The sequence below is a fragment of the Podarcis erhardii genome (assembly GCF_964252035.2).
Source record: "Podarcis erhardii genome assembly, chromosome: 9".
Lineage (NCBI taxonomy): Eukaryota > Metazoa > Chordata > Lepidosauria > Squamata > Lacertidae > Podarcis > Podarcis erhardii.
In genome coordinates this window covers 42,969,775-42,986,360 of record NC_138512.1, presented here as the reverse complement: position 1 = coordinate 42,986,360, position 16,586 = coordinate 42,969,775, and the positions used below count along the sequence as shown (strand labels likewise).

The following is a 16,586-nucleotide window of genomic DNA, read 5'->3' as shown; positions in this document are numbered from 1 at the left end:
GTACAGACATTGAAGTCCATTAATCATTCCCCCGTGTCTCTTATTTAAGGATTTTTTCCTCCCACCACTAGGTCTGCGTGCTGTTTGCTCCATTTGGTCTATGACATTTGGATGATCATCTTCATCAATTGATAGACTCCTACCTTCAGGAGCACTGTCTCCCTCCCCCACATTAGTCAGTTTAAAGCCCTCCTGATGAGGTTTCTGAGATTTTTGGCAAAAACATTCCTCCCAACCGTTGTGAGGTGCAGCCCATCGCTTGCCAGAAGTCCATCTTCAAGAAACTGCAGTCCGTGATCTAAGAATCCAAACCGTTCCTGTTTACACCATTTGCGAAGCCAGCTGTTCACTTCTACTATTTTTCCCTCTCTCCCTGGGCCACGTCGTTCAACATGCTGCTATTCAACTAGAACCATCCTACAAAAAATCACCATGAAAAAACTGACACTCTTGCTGTTAACCATGGAGAAAACCATAATATCGTAAGCTCTATAATGCCCATGGAGAGTGGATGCCCTTTTAAGATTTTATATCCAGAAGACCATATCTTGCTCGGCTCTGCTATTTACTGCTTAGAGATGGAAGACTAACTGAAGCACAATAGAATTTAGAACTTGACACTTTGCCACATCAGGTACTGCAGGGGCCACAAGAGAATCCTTCCACACATGCCTCTGCACACACAGAGGAGAAATATGCTTCCGTTTGTGTGTTTGGATTCTTCTTACAATGAGGGGCTTTGTTCTGGCAGCCGATCTATACTGAAATTGATAGCTGACTCTGTGGCAGAACAAACCAAGGATGCTATCCAACAGTGCAGATGCTAGCAACACTACTTTCAGAGCACCACAGTAGCACAGCTTAGCTAAGCACCCTTGCTCAAAATATTGTGTGCATGTGTGTGCATGGAGAGAGGGTGGGTAACTGGTGGCACGACAGCTGCCACTGCTGAGACTATGAGCAGGTCCCTGTATCAGGCCATTTGTTGCTGCTAGGTCACACCATCAACCTTCATTTTGTAAAATACTACAACTGCGTGCTTTAAAGTTGCCACTTTTTTTGCATGTGTCACTGCAAGTACAAAGGCTGCGCTACAGCTGGGGGGGAGGCACCCCTCCCAGGTTGGCACCCGGGGTGCGCCGCCCCCTGCCCCCCCTGCCCACAAGTATGCTTGTTCTTCAAGGAGTGCATCATTTCTAAATAGGAACAAATGTCTTAATCGACTCTATGCTACTGCGGCGTTACCCACATATTAAGGCACACCATTTCTATGACAGAAAATTATAGCAAGTGTTACTTCTTCCACATTCCTAAAACGCATCCAAAGACCATGGCAGTGCTCAATAGCCACAATTCATCACATATTAGAATGTGGTCGCAATAGAAAGAAATTCAGAATGGATGTGGGAGTACACTATGGGCTCTTGATTCCTTGGGCAGCAATACACAGCTCCTTTGAAACATTTCCCAGCTCTTAAAATGGATTATAAATGAACTGGTGGTACTTACTTATGAAAACGATTATAATCAGGCTAAACTTATCAAGGTCAATGTTTGGATTGGAAAAAGTATCACAGAACGTTGTATAGATGATCATCAGGAGCACACAGCTGCTAATAGCACCAAACGGAGGCTTCTTTCTCTCAAGCCACTCCTTGATGTATCTTCGGACAATCTGAAACATAGCAGGAGGAGAGAGAGGAAAAATCAACAGGTTGCCTCTTTTCAACGCACACAGGGAGCCAAGTTGGGCATCACAAAATGAATCTGACAGCGGAAAGACATAAAGAGAAGAGAATAATTTGGATGACGGCCACGGTGGATTTCAAAGCTTCCCTGCCACATAACTCTTCTTCTGGGGAATTTAACATTTGTAGTGCAACTTCCACTGGGCGTCCATAATGAGAGTATATTTTCAAGTACATTCAAGTCTATCCTTAATCATGCCAAATGTTCTTTGCTAGCTGTCACTGAGACATGCCCATTAAGCCTCCCCAAAGTTTATCTCCTCTGCTGATACTAATGGATGTATGTAATTATCACAGTCCCCTTTGCATCAACAGACAATTCCAAGTGTAACTTTGGGAATCTTAAAAATCTGACATCTTCAGGAATTTCATGTGAGCAGATAATCGAAAGTGATCCATGGAACATTTAAATATTTAAATAGCTAGCGATGCACCAGAAGTTTTTAATTAAATTATAACTCATGCTTGAAAAGCAAAAGTGCATGTGTTGTGGGAGCTTAAATAATTCAGAGTTTGAAGATATGGAGTTTTTGTAAATCGAAAGACAAATGCCAGTTGCATGCTTTTGGAATACCAGAATTAACGGAAGAAGATGAGCAAGCCTACAATGTTTAGTGCAACTTTTTCACATTCAGGAATTTGTAAATGAAATTGTTTCATCAGTTTTCCTCTCCCTTTATTGTTTGGAAGTACAGTAACTAATGGCAGCATGGTTCTAGAAATACAGGAGTCATTACATTTTGCTACTATTGACCAAAGCCCTCTTTCTGGACTTCCTCGAAGTTGTGACATAATTCCGGAAGGTGGTGCTGGAAGACCAATTCCCCCTGGGAATTACATCAGGGTGACTAGCCTGTAGTCCTCCAGATGTTGCTGGAATATAACTTCCACCATCTTTGATTGTTGGCCATACTGGCTGGGGCTGATAGGAGCTGATTGGGCAACACCTGGAGAATCTCAGGTTCAACCATACCTGTCCTACAGGGTTCCATCTTTTCTCCCCTTTCTTTTTAATCTACATGAAAGTGCTATGTGACATCAATCAAAGTCTGCAGCGTACATTAGACTTGCAGGAAATTATATAAGCCAGGACTTGCATTAATTTTTCAGTCACCACATAACAAGACTTCTCAAGAGATGCCCCAACAGATTTTATTACTGCAGTGTTTATGAAGTAACACAGAAAGTTCATGCTACCCATTAATCCAGCTGTTGCCAACCTGGTACCCTCCAGATCTGGACTTTTTTGGACTACAACTCCCATCAGCCCCAGCTAGTCTGTTGGATTTGCCATTATATTTTTATAGGCTTTAAGTTAAATTTTTGTTTTCATTGATGTTGCTTCTGTACACCACTTGAGAGATTTTTGAAATATTAAATGGTTTAGATATGCTTTTAAATAAAATTTTAGAAATCAAAATCTTTCATAAGCTTCATTGGGAGGGCTTTCCCCTGAAAGGTAGAATACATAAGGCCTTTGAATAAATGAATGTGTGTGTACATGTCTCTGTGTGTAGACTGGAAGCAGTAATTTAATTAAAGGCAGCTGTGAAAAGCCTGGAGCTTTGCAAGAGTGATATTACAGACTCCAAATCAGCACAAATTAATAGCAATGTGCTTTTGCACACAAACAGGTGCCATAACACATTTACTGAGCCAATATTTGCTCTTCAAATAAAGGCAGGTTATTCAAGGCTGATCACTAATCTACTTTGAACCTCTCATACTCTGGAACCAACAAGACAACAGTTCTCTATATTAAACTTTCTGTATAGTACTAGAGACACACTAACAGGCAGGCTCAGTGGAGTAATCACTGGGATTGGAAATATGAAACCTAGATTTAAAGCTCATTCACAAAACTAAGGGTGGAGTAACGCAGTCACGTTGGTCATATGACTTTAAAGACTGGCTGCTGCTTCTTTTCTGCAAATCAGGGCTTGGAAAGTGTCATGTCCAGAGATGGGGCTTTGATAAAGGAGAGAAAACCAATGTAGCAGAGCACCAACAGGACCGAGTTATGAAAGGCACCTGTCTGAATCTAACCACTGCAATGAACTTGGTAAGTGGCAGCAAGGACACCATAGTCTCCCCCATATATGCTTATGGGTAGAAATACTGATCTATAACCAGAGTGGCGTGGTGGTGGGGGGAAATCACATGATGTAAATTAATGATTTGCTAGTGGCTACAACTGACAAAGGGATAAATGAAAAGCAGGTGCTGGGTAGAAATCTTAATAGGCATTGGGTAGCCTATTAGTTTCACAGCTACTATAATGAAATTAATTATTAGCATTTATATAACACTTTTACGAACATGAGTTTGACCAAACTGTGGGAGGCAGTGGAAGACAGGAGTGCCTGACATGCTCTGGTCCATGGGGTCACGAAGAGTCGGACATGACTAAACGACTAAACAATAAAACACTTTCTGCATATTCAAAGAGCTCCATGCACATTCTTCTCAGTAATTCTTACAACCATCTTGTATGTTAGGTCCGTATTATTATCTCTATGTAGATGATATGGGCAGAGGACTTTGTGTATAGTTGAGGTGAGATTGAACTGGCGACTTTCCAGCTTAGCCATACACTACAGTGGTTCTACAACAAAGGATCTCAAACATGATTTGGCCCAAACAAGAAAACAAATAGTATGAGCCTCTCCAAGAAAGAAAAGTTATGCCCATGTCATACTCTATTGCAGCAAGTAAAGGTGGGTGTATGGTCCGTCGTACAAAGGCATCTGAGGCCACTGAGCAAGAGAGTGTCAAGATTGCTGCAGTTATCTATTATGGATTTAGTTACATTTTTCATATGCCACCTTTCCAACATCACACTTGAAAAAGATGGTCTATCCACCTGTGTCTATCTGAAGATATAACTACACATTACATGATGCAAACACATGTAATTGAACCACAGCAGCTCTTTTATTTAAGGAAAAAGCACTTCAGGAAGTGGTAATCTGAAGCAGAGAATGGGGTGTGTGGCGTGCTTAGTCCTTTCCTCTCATGTCAACCTGAAATTGCTACTGAAAAAGCATTTCCTAAAATAAAAGGGTTATCACGGTTCAATTACACTTACTTCCATGCAACACATAGTTGGGCCTCAAGAACTTCTGAATCTAGAACTGTATGCACTGCATTCAGGGTTGCCTGCAAATACTATATATCTTCCATTGAACTTACAACACTTGGTACAACTGCAGTGGTGATTCTAATAATGACACTATAGGAAGAGAATGCTAATGTAAATTTGATCTAAGTTAATTACATGGGAGGTCCTCTAAATCTCCTTTATTTATTTTTTTAAGGGGCAAATAGGAGCTTAATAAAAATCAGATGTGAGTTCATTGGCAATTTAGTGCCTGGATAGGATAGAATACCCTATAACGGTTCTGAGCTTGTTGGATCTGTGCTCTGAACAGATTCTACTTTTGAATTGCTGCCTTTGCTGACTGCTACTTCCCAGCCACTTTGATCTACAAAATCCCTTTCCTTTAAGCATCCCAAAGAAACACATATGACTCAAGTGCTCTCTCCTTTGAAGAAATGTGAAAAAGATCACAAAACAATGCAAGGTTTTAAATATAATTTCCTTTATTGACTATTAATATTCTGATGTAGCAATGTACTTTCCAAAAAGACGGATGTCAGAATATGCCTCTTCAAATGTTCTCTGCTTTGATTTTGTTATTTTTTCTTTAGCTTATTGCTTCTTTAAATCTCAGTCTCTAAACATCATATACATTAATGTGTGTGTTTATGAATAACATCTTGTTCAATGAGCAGGATGCAAATCACAATATTGTGTTCTATTTAGTTTTAGATGAGTGTTACACAAGCTCTTGCATTTTATTAAAATTCCCTAAACAATCTGAAGGGCATTTTCAAATTTCTATTTTTAAATGTTAAAAACACTGCAATTCAATACCATAAAACAAACCTTTCATGACATTTTTAGGGTGCTGTATATTATATTTTCCTTTGTTTACCTTCCTATCAAGAATTCATCTGTCTGTAGTTAAAGTCAAGTGTCAGATAAGAGTGAACTATGGCATGAATGCTGTTAATCTGTCATCTCAATTTTTCTGAACAGCTTTTCAACAGTGTTGGCCTCCCAGAAGATTGCTGCTTCTTCCTGAAATTCAGCTGAAGTTTAGCTGTAAACAGGGCCATTTCTATATGGATTAAAGTTACATTCTAGTTTAAAATGTTTCTTAAGAAATGCTGTAGCTTTATTTACTTTAAATGCCAAACTATATTGAAAGGGCAAGCCTATGCACAAGTCAGAAGGAAGTTCCACCAAGTTCAGTGTGCACAGGAACTGCAGCCTGAAAGCCTGTTCATAAAATCAACCTAGTTCTTGCTTGAATAAATTATCATTGGTTTTCCTTTTTTAGTTTCCCATGGAAAATTGCTCTTAAAAGGGGGGATTCGTAGCTGATGCTTTATAGCTACTTTATCTTTTGGGTGGTTGTTGTCTAACTGTAATTTGCTCAGAGGTGTTTTATGGCACTCAGTTTTAGGGAGTGAGGAAAAGATATGCCTGGGACGAGATCAGCTGGGGAAATGGCAATTACAGTGATTCTGAGCAAGGGTAGATATAGAGTGAGAGGAGGCACAGGCCAGGTGACACAGAATAGAAAATCAGTGTGCCAGGCCCCTCTCCAGCTTGAAGAATGGTGGTTGTCCTATCCGCCAACCTTCAGGTTTGCAGCTATTACTGTTGAACGCCAGATTGACTTTGAATAAGATTTTTCCTAACCATGATTTGATTGTGGATAAGAAGGCTGACCTGGTCTGTATCACCAAGACCTGAGTGGGTGAGCAAGATGGATATAAAATTGCTTGCATTTGCCAAGACCTTGACTCCACTGTTAAAGCAGACACATCTCAAGAAGTGTCTGTCTAGTCCTAAGGGTTGGACGAGTTTCTGTTAGTACAGCCCAAAGACATGGTCAAGGTGCTTGGTTCAGTCTGGGTGACAACCTGTGAGAGAGGGGTCAGCCTTGGCCAGGATGGTGATTGGGTGGTCTCTGCCTGCTTAAAGGAGGATGTGGTAAGACTAATCCTTAAGAAATTCTTATTTTATTCAGACAATCTAAGTAATTAATGACCAGTTGCTAATCTTCCCTTCTTGGGCAAGGTCTCTGAGCAATGGTTGTGGAACAGATCCAGGCTCTCTTGGATGAAACCAACTTTCTAGATCCATTTCAGTTGGGATCCATTTCAGTTGACTTCAATATGGAAACTGAATAGTGAGCTATGCTGGGAAAGAGGAAGGGTGAGTGTGTTCCTGTTAACTCTTCTCAATCTCTCAGCGGTTTTCAATACCTTTGACCATGGTATTCTTCTGAAACAGCTAAGGTGGAGTTGAGTGGCACTGCTCTACAGTGGTTCCAGTCCTACTTGGATGGTAATTTTCAGGTGGTTGGGCTTGGATAATACTGTTTGGTGCCATGGAGCATTTAGTGTGGAATTCCACAGGGTGTGATTTTATCCCCCACACTGTTTAACATCTCCATGAAAATGCTGAGTGGGGCCATCCAGCATTTTGGACTACATTGTCTGTAATATGCTGATGACACACAGCTGTACTTCTTCTTTACATCTGCAGGTGTGCCAGTGTATGTGCTGGAAAGTTTGCTTTGCCTCAGGAATTGACTGGATGAGAGCTAATAAACTGAAGCTTTATTCTGACAAAACTGAGGAACAGTTTGCAGGTGGTTCCCTGGACCAGAGGGATGAGATGGGGCCAGCTTGGAATGTGGTTATACTCCCTCTGAAGGAGCAAATACGTAACATGAGATACTTCTGGATCCATTAGAGTTACTTAAGGCTCAAGTTCCCTCAGTGGCATGGAGTGCCATCAACTTCTGCTAGTGGCCAGTTGTGCCTAACTTCTGTTGTCTACCCTCTGGTAACCTCTAGGATGGACTACTACAATGTATTCTACATGGGGCTGCCTTTGGAGGCAGTTTAGAAACTGCAGCTGGTTCAGAATTCAGCAAGCAGATTGATGATCAGGACAGGACACTCTGATCATATAGCAGCAATTCTGGCACAATTGCATTGGCTACCATTTAGTTTCTAGGCTCAATTCAAAATGTTGGGTTTGACATTTAAAGCCTATGCAGCTCAGGACCGTAATTCCCCCAAGGACTACCTATCCCCAGACCCTGCAACCATCATCTGAGGCATGAAAATGAGCTTTTCCAGTGGCAGTTCCTTGCTTATGGATTGTTCTTCCCAAGGAGGAATACCTTGCATGACCTGTCTCTATTTTTAAAAGCCAAGCAAAGACTCTTCTCTTTATCCAGACTTTTGGCCCTTGTTCTCTTATCTCTATAGATTTTATTAGTTATAGTTTTTATTAGTTATAGTTTTTACTGGTTGCGTTTGTTTTAACTGGACGCTTTTGTGAGGAAAGCGACTAACAAATATAAATAATAGTAATTATTTGCTTCCTGCTTGAGCAATGTTTTGGGGACAGATTAGACCACTCCACCTGCAAAATCCACTTTACAGTTCACTGGCAGAATCACTATATCTCAAGAGAGCAACCCAGTGAGCTTACAAAGTAGAATTCAATTACATGTATCTATATATTTACATTTTAAATCGGTGCAATTGTAATAACTAATTTGAGTTTTAGTTAAGGACAGTTTAATATGAAGCGCCCACTTCAGGCTGGCAAACAAATCACCAGTGGGCAACTACAGAATGCATGAATGATAATGTACAGACATGGCTTTTATTATTTATTCATAGAGAACAGTGGGTTTTGGTGTGCTGCTTTGAAAAATGTTCAAACTGGTAGAATATAATAAAAGCACTGTGAAAATTCTATTTCATTAACTTTTAATCATAAATCACTCTTTAAAATAAAACATAAAATAAAAGTCTGTCACAAGCACTTAGTTCTAGAGAAGGGAGAAGGACAGCAGAAAAGGGAAGGGAAATACTGTCATGGTACCCATTTTTCTGGTACCTGTCACAATCCTGTTAGAATGAGACAACACAAACAAAAGAGGCCACAATCTTTGTCCAGAGTCCCAGTATTGGGGGGGGGGGGCAGAGAATAGGGCAATGTGGCTTAGAGACAGGTGAACAAAGTGCTTTATATCATGCAGAAATATTTTACCACATGTGGTACAGAATTGTGAATATTTGGCTCCAGCACATCACTGTGGCTCATGCACAATGCAACCCAGATCTATCTGGCACTGAAATAATATAAGGTCAAGACAAATCTTCAACAAAGTCTTTTCTACATGAATATTTTTCTGAGCCACTAAACTGCTTGTAAAGGGGTAGGGTATTGAAGGGCAGGTGTTGAAGATAACACACGGGGAAGAACCTTAGCTTAGGAGCAATGCAGCACATCCTCTGCATGCAGAAGGATCCAGAATCAATTACTGGAATCTTCAGATGTGGCTTGGAGACTCCTGTCTAAAATCCTGGGGTACATGTTGTGAGTCAGTGTAGAGAATCAGTATACTGAGGCTTCCTACATTTCTCAATCCAACTGGGTAGAGTTAACTTGATACAGCAGAAGGTAAATGGGGATTCACATTAAATGCACACCTCAATTTTCATTCCTTCACTAAAGGTCACATAAAGAACTAGAGGTGATGCAACATCAGTGGGCAGTGAAACTACCAATGCAATACAGGAAGAAAAGGAATGTCATCCCGCTGCCTGGCAACAGGGACATGCCTCCCTTTCACCTCTATTCAGAGTGAGGGCAAGGGGGTGTGTGTAGGGTGCTTAAATTTGCCTTTTGTGATGTAAACATGCAGCCTTAATCTAACTGGGTACTTTGTGTTTGATCATCATTTTCATTATATGATCCTTATATGGGAGCTTAATGATACACACATTCTGAATGTGTGCTTTTAACTTCTAGCTTATTAAACAGCTGAAATATGTTCTGACTTTAGAGTCAAAAGACCTGAACATCAACATGCCATGCAACTAATATAACTGGTAACTTCATACATATATGTATAATGTGCAAGCATGTTATTAAAGTAGCCAGACTGGCTTTTAGTGTACACTTATCTGTAAAGTACATGCAGTGGCCTACTTGTATTCTTGTAACACAAGTACAGTTCAAAAATGACAGGATAAACATTTTTCCTGAAAAAATCCATGTATGAAATACATGGTATTTAGGCAGTACGCAAAAAGTGGGTCCCAGGGCAAAACTTAGCTGCTTATACTTAACTGGAATAAATAAATTCAAATTCTGAAATCGTGGGAGAAGGCTGAAAAATCCTTGTGACTTGTGGCCTGAAGAGGATGTCAGTGAGCCCAAACTCCAGAAATAAATTTTTTTTTTTTTTTTAAATTTATGGGATCCAAAATGGCAGGTGGGAGCTCTCGCTGCTGTCCAGTACCCCACTCAACAGTGGGCTCAGATGTATTGTTCTCTGCTTTTTCTTGCAATCTAGAGGCAAAGGTACTGGAGAGCATGGAAAGCAGGTAAAATGGATGTTTAGAGGCTTTTTAATGGGTGCTCCCCGCTTATGTGTGGGGCCCCCCAGAACATAATCCCCACATAAGTGGGGAGTCGCCTGTATAACCTAATATTAACCTTATTTTTTTGTGTACAAAACCATGAATCTTAATATACTCCCAAAAATCCATATATACACTATTATTTAAAATAATAGCATGTATGTATTTTTATCCTAATTTTCACCTTGGGAGGCCTACACAAATTGCTTGGGCCTTGACCAATATGGATATATGCACACACATGCAGGTTCCTGAAACACAGTATACAAATACTCAAATAAAATATAAATAAATGCATTATATACCCTTACAAGAATATATAACACATATAAACAAACAAACAAACATGAAAAATGATAACCAGAAATGCTTAATTTCTTTTAGCAAGCACAACTAGTTCTTGGGTAATCTATTTTACTTTAGCACATGCTTAGATGCAATGAACCACATTTGATTTGAAACAATTAGCTGTGCAGCTTCATCAAGGAGACTTTTTCTAAATCAAGTCATTTGCAGACCTTTACGATACTTTCACAGCTCATTTACACCAAGATTACCATTTTCTTCCCCTACTTCATGTTCCCAAACACTTTTTTAAGATAGATATGTAAAAGATTCATCAGAGGGAGTGAGGGACAGCTGCTCATTCTCAAGTAAAATCAATGTGGCTTCAGGGAGCATTACACTGTCATCTCTCTGTTATTAAATGTCACTATCCAGAGGCCTTTTTCTAAGTGTCAGACTCCTCTCTTTTACAGTCCATAAGACTTTAGAAACATTATATATGTATATTAAAAACATACCTGTCCAATTATGAGTGGAACTACAACGGTCATGAACAGTTGTGAGAATATAGATGAGAAAGGCACAGAGGAGGAGGATCCAAGCTGTGAAAGAAATTAAAAGCATGATGTTAATATGGAATTTTAACTGCTAATGAATTACCAATAAGTTTAAATGTCCAGATATATAAACATAAATCTGTATAAATCTGTACTTATGTGTGTAAACTCGCTGTGGCTTACTTCTGAGTAGACAGGTACTGGATTGCACTGTGTATGTTCTAATTTTGCAAGTCTTGAATACTGATTACACAGCTAATATTAGTGATGGGGAATCTGTGCCCCTTCAGATGCAGTTCCCATCATCTCTAATCACTGGCCATGCTGGCTGAGGCTCATGGGAGTTGGAGTCCAACAGCATATGGAGTGCCTCAAGTTAGCCACCCATGTTAAACCAAGTTCTGCAGGTTTCCATCCTATCTCCCATGTTGCTTGCATTAGGAGAGCCACATCAGGAGGCTCTCCATCCAAGGCCATACAACGAACATACATAATCTGATGTAATAAATCTAGCATCTAGGGAGCTGCAAGTCTCCTACCCCCAGATCACAGGATAAAACATAAATTCATGCTTCTCAGCACAATATAAAGAAAATGAAATACAATGAAAATGCCCTGAAACCTTATTGGGTATCCTAGTTTTTAGGCTTTTCTAAAACATTGTTACTAGTCTTAACCATGGCTTGCAAAATAATTGTGACCTTACTTCTATTCCAGTTTACAAACAAAACAAAAACACCAAAAGACAGGATAGATTTGCCCTGGTACAGAGTTCTCAGATGGAAATCAACTTTCAGGCCCTTATTTCTCTCTCAGACCAGCTGTTCAATTTCTCTCCTTTTTTTGGCAAAGAGGACAAATATCACAGCTGTGGTATTCTCCAAGGAAGATGCTGCATCTGTAACTGCCACAATTGCATTAGTGGAGTCAGATGAAACACTTCATATCAGTTGTGCCAAATTGCAATCCCTCATCCACTTCGTTAAGTCCACTTCAGAGGCAGTCCTCGGGGCTATGCTCCTCAGAGCGTAAACATTTTTTAAAAAAGAAAGCCAGGTTGTGTTCTTGCATCCTCCTAATCATATTGAGGTTGTAGAATCTACACTAGAACATCTCTAGGAATTCAAGCTAATAAAGGATACAGTGGTTGGTTAAGCTACTATCTGGAATCCACAACCTGTCTCCAAACACCATTCCAAATGTTGGCACTTTCCTTTAAACTCTGCAGTTTTAATAATCTCACTGGTTTTATGATTCAGTGTTTTAAATGGGTTTCTACTGGCTGTCAATTGCCCCGTGTATAAATGTTTAAATAAATAAAGGAAATCATCTGATTGCACTTTTGTCTGCTACAGAGAACTGAGAGTGAAGGTATTTCACTACAGGGATGCAGAATATGCTTTACTAAACATAAAACTACAGTTCAGTAAAGGTGTAGACAGGAATGTCTACCAAATAGTACCTGCTAGTTCTGCAAAAAAACATGAAAAGGAAGTTCCTGGGATATACAGGAATGCATTCCAATAAAAGAAGATTCACCATATCCATGATTTCCCAGGATGCTCCTGTTTGTAGTCTTCAGATGTCCCTGGATCCAACACTATGCCTACTAGCCTAGTAATTGGCAGTGCCAGGAATACATTTTCCCAACACCAAATTAGTTAGAAGGAGGTATTGCTTTTTGTCACCCCAGACCAAGGGAGAGTAATTAGGATCTTTGCAAACTCAAAAGTAAGAATACTGCAGTGTGACCTACAGGATGCTGTCCTTGGTGACTGCTTGGAAACTAAAAACTGGAACAATATGTGCTGCTAACAGCACCATATACTGCTTCTCTAGTATCTCCAAATGCTTCCTATTGCATTTGTGATAGGACAGCATTCATATATTTGACTTCATCTATCCAAACTTCCAGTTCAACAAAAAACCCTGGAGATTTTCCCACTGTCCTCCTTTCAGCAGACAGATTTCTACATTATTCTTAGTAACATATTCCTAAGATACATCTAAGTGAAGTGGTCCAGAGGAATGCAACTCTGTTAGTTGGGTTTCAGGACAGTTGCGAATGTTCAGATGTGTCTATTTAGCTCACTCAACATGCACTCAGCGCCCCCCAGCCCACTGGAGGAGCTTGGCTGACTGAACATATATTGTGAAAGGTAGCATGTCAAATGGTTTTGAGTCTATGGTTAAATAATCAAGTCTAAATATGAACTCACCATCCTATTTTCACCCTTGCAAAATCAGCAAAAATGCAAACAAAAATTGTGCTAAAACGCTGACCAAATGTACATTACAATTCATCTTTCTCTTTCCCTGCTGTCATATCCTACCCTCTTACCTCACAGGTTTAGAAATATAGCTCAGCCTTCATTCCAGGAGAGTGGAAAACCCCACTATCCGCTTTATTAGCGTCAAAATGACTGATACAAATGAAAGAATTTCAATAAAAGTGAGTGAATGCATTAAGAAAAAGGGATAAGCCAAAGAAGTGGAAAGTCACTTCCGGGTTGGCGCCATCGCCGAATGGCGGACTCCCTCCGAGCTCCGGAGGGAGCCGGCTCGGCAGGGGCTGGGTCCTACCGCACCGGCGATGCGGGGACCCTTAAAAACCACGGCCACGGAGGCCGTGGACATGGAGACTCGGCTGGCACCGCTAGCGCCCTCCCGACTCGTGAAGGAGCCTTTTTAAAGGCTACAGATCGGGTGCCGGGGAGAAGCGTGGTGCTTTGAGTCCTCTGCTATCCCTGCCGAGCGAAGCCGCATGCCATCCGGCGGAGAGCGCTGACTTCTTCCATTGAGAATTCGGACTTTCAACAACAACCCGTGAGTAATTTGGAAACCGGGTTTAAAAGGAAAAACAAGAATTTTTTTCGGATTTGATACGAGCGGGGGGGATCTAAAAAGGAAGTCAGTCCCCCTCCCTATTGTAAACCTTCCAAAACAAGGACTGGGAAACCAAGGTCCAAAAAGAATTGTATTGCTGATAAAAATTAAGAATTCCACGATGGGAAACTACAAGAACTGTGCTGGAGGAAGAATTGAGGGAGAAGGAAAACGTAACCCTCCCCCCCGGGAACCGGGGTGACCGAGGAGAGAGCCTGGCGAAAAGCGAAGGAGACTTTGACAGCTGTCAAAGTAGCTGTCAAAGTCGGAAATTCAAAGAGGACTTTAATACGAGGACTTTGCTGGTTAAATTTTGTTATAATTTGTTACAACCCGTTAAAATTTGGATACAAAATGGCGAAAACATGGATAACAATCGGACTTTTGGACTAGAGAAAACAAAGTTACTATAATCCCCCTAGAGGAGCTTCGGGACATTACAAAGAAGGTCGTAAGTGGAAAAATACCATCGGAATTTTACAGGACTGGTTATCTTCTGGGAAAGCTGCAAAACGGAAACAATATTGTGTCTACAGGGTGTTCAGCTAAAGGAGACAATAGAATTTTCTATTGAAGAAAGGAAGGAACTGAACGCAAGTTTTTGTTCCTGAACAACAATAACCCCTGCAGACTTACTAAATTTCTGAACTAGAACGTTTTAGTAGCGGAACAAGAGGAAACTGGACTACAATTTGGAAAGAACAATGGGGGGAGCGTTATTATAGATTTGATGCTAAATGGTTTAAAAATTATTCTAAAAATAATTATAAAAAGAAAAAGCCAGCAAGGAGTTGGGGGAAAAATGTGATTTATGGACTTTAAAAATTCCAGGCAGACAACATGGATCGGTGGTCAGGGGGAAACTAAACCGGGGACGGGAGGGGGGGGGAGAAATAGAATCCAAAGGCTTGTCAACTATCTTCTGAAATGGGTTTCTTTTACTTACTACACTTTTTACTTCTTATTTTCTTATATTTCTATTGTGTGGGGTGTTTTTGATCATTAAAAAAAAGGGAAATTGCGGAATGGAAAGGGGGTGGGCCCTGGGGAAAGAACTTTTGTTTCGTTAGTAAGGGTATTGATGAGGATTGTACAAATTTAAATTTAAATTCGATTAATGGTTTAAACAAACTAAGTTTTAATTAGAATTGAGAGCTTGTGGAGCCAACAATATGATAAGGGAATATGGTAGGGGTGGGGGAAAGAGGGAGTCCCGGAAAGTGGGTGTATGAAAATAAGGCTTTGAATGTATTTTAATCTTTTCTTTCTGTATTTCTGAAAATCTTAATAAATATTATTTAAAAAAAAAAAAGCCAAAGAAGTGGAAAGTTTCTCTTCATACAAAAATATTGTGCTACTAACATTGCACAGGATAGTGAACTCAAATAAATGAAGTACTACATGACAGATATACAAAGCATTGTGAGCACTTAAACAAACCCCCCCCCCCATTCAAGACTTTATTTTCAGCATGCTGCTGAAATGTTGCCCAATGTGTCATTCATAAATGGGGCCATTTGAGTTTAGCCCTTGAATGGGGGCAGACTTGATTTTCAATTCTCAATAGCTCACATTAAGTACTAGGGGTCAGGTACTACAGAAGAGAGTCAACAAAATCCACTATTAGCAACTGGAATGGGTTAATCCCATGTGGAAAGTGTTTTTAAGTACAGTAGAGATGTTTTCTTTCTACCATATGAATGAATGGTATCATTTTCTTTAGGTTGTCCACTTATTCAGAAATTTTCATACAGATATGAATATAGCTGAGTATAATTGGGAACAAAGGCTCAGTAACACTTTAACAAAGTTTAATTAGACACAGAAATGACTTTTAAAATTGAAAAGGCTGGAAGATACTGTTTCTTAAGTGAGGTTACAATTACATGAGACCCAAAAAAAACCCATCATTAAGGTAACATAAATCCTGAATATTTTTCTTGAAAGGAATTAATCAAATATTAAGTTCGGTCACAGTATTCTTTCAAATACAAAACTGTCTTACATTTAATACCATTCATTTAAGAAAATTAATAATTTATGCAAAATGTATAATTTATTGTAAGTGCTCACTCTTCCCTTTGTGTACTTCAGCATTTCTTTAACAGTTACTTCATATTACTCATTTTACATTAACAAGTATGTGGAAGCAAAGCAGTGTGAAGTATTAAAAGCTACCAGTAATAAATTTTGTGCAAATAGCACAAAATATAAACTGTAATCAATAAATGTAAACCTATCTAGAAGGAGAAGTTCTTATCTTACTACATTACACATACAGATTAAAATACTCATTATTGTGCTGCTTTGAAACCTTAGAGAGCAGTACAGAATAGGAAGTAAAAGTTAAAAAGTCTGCTTCTAGGCTCCTTTTTGGGTCAGGAAACCAAAATATAAATGCAAGTAATAAATAATAATTGTCTTTGTTACTAGAAAATATGGAAATTCACGGAGTTTACATACACATACAATGGTATTCAACTGAAATTAATGGGCCTAATTTAGTCATGTTAATTAATTTCAATAGGTATTCTGAGTAAAATGTAGTTAAATAACACCAATCTCCCTTTTACTCATTAAC

The 16,586-nt window shown here is 39.6% G+C and overlaps 1 protein-coding gene across 4 annotated transcripts in view; it reads right to left on the bottom strand.

Moving 5' to 3' along the window:
* Positions 1-16,586, bottom strand: part of SLC10A7 (solute carrier family 10 member 7) — a 133,045-nt gene that overhangs the window by 28,630 nt on the left and 87,829 nt on the right. For all 4 annotated transcript variants that reach the window (XM_081875429.1, XM_081875430.1, XM_081875432.1 and 1 more), the window contains 2 exons: positions 11,081-11,164; positions 1,510-1,675 (listed from right to left, as the gene is read on the bottom strand). In XM_081875429.1, the coding sequence (XP_081731555.1) occupies positions 1,510-1,675; positions 11,081-11,164 (250 nt within the window). The remainder of the gene's footprint in view (positions 1-1,509; positions 1,676-11,080; positions 11,165-16,586) is intronic.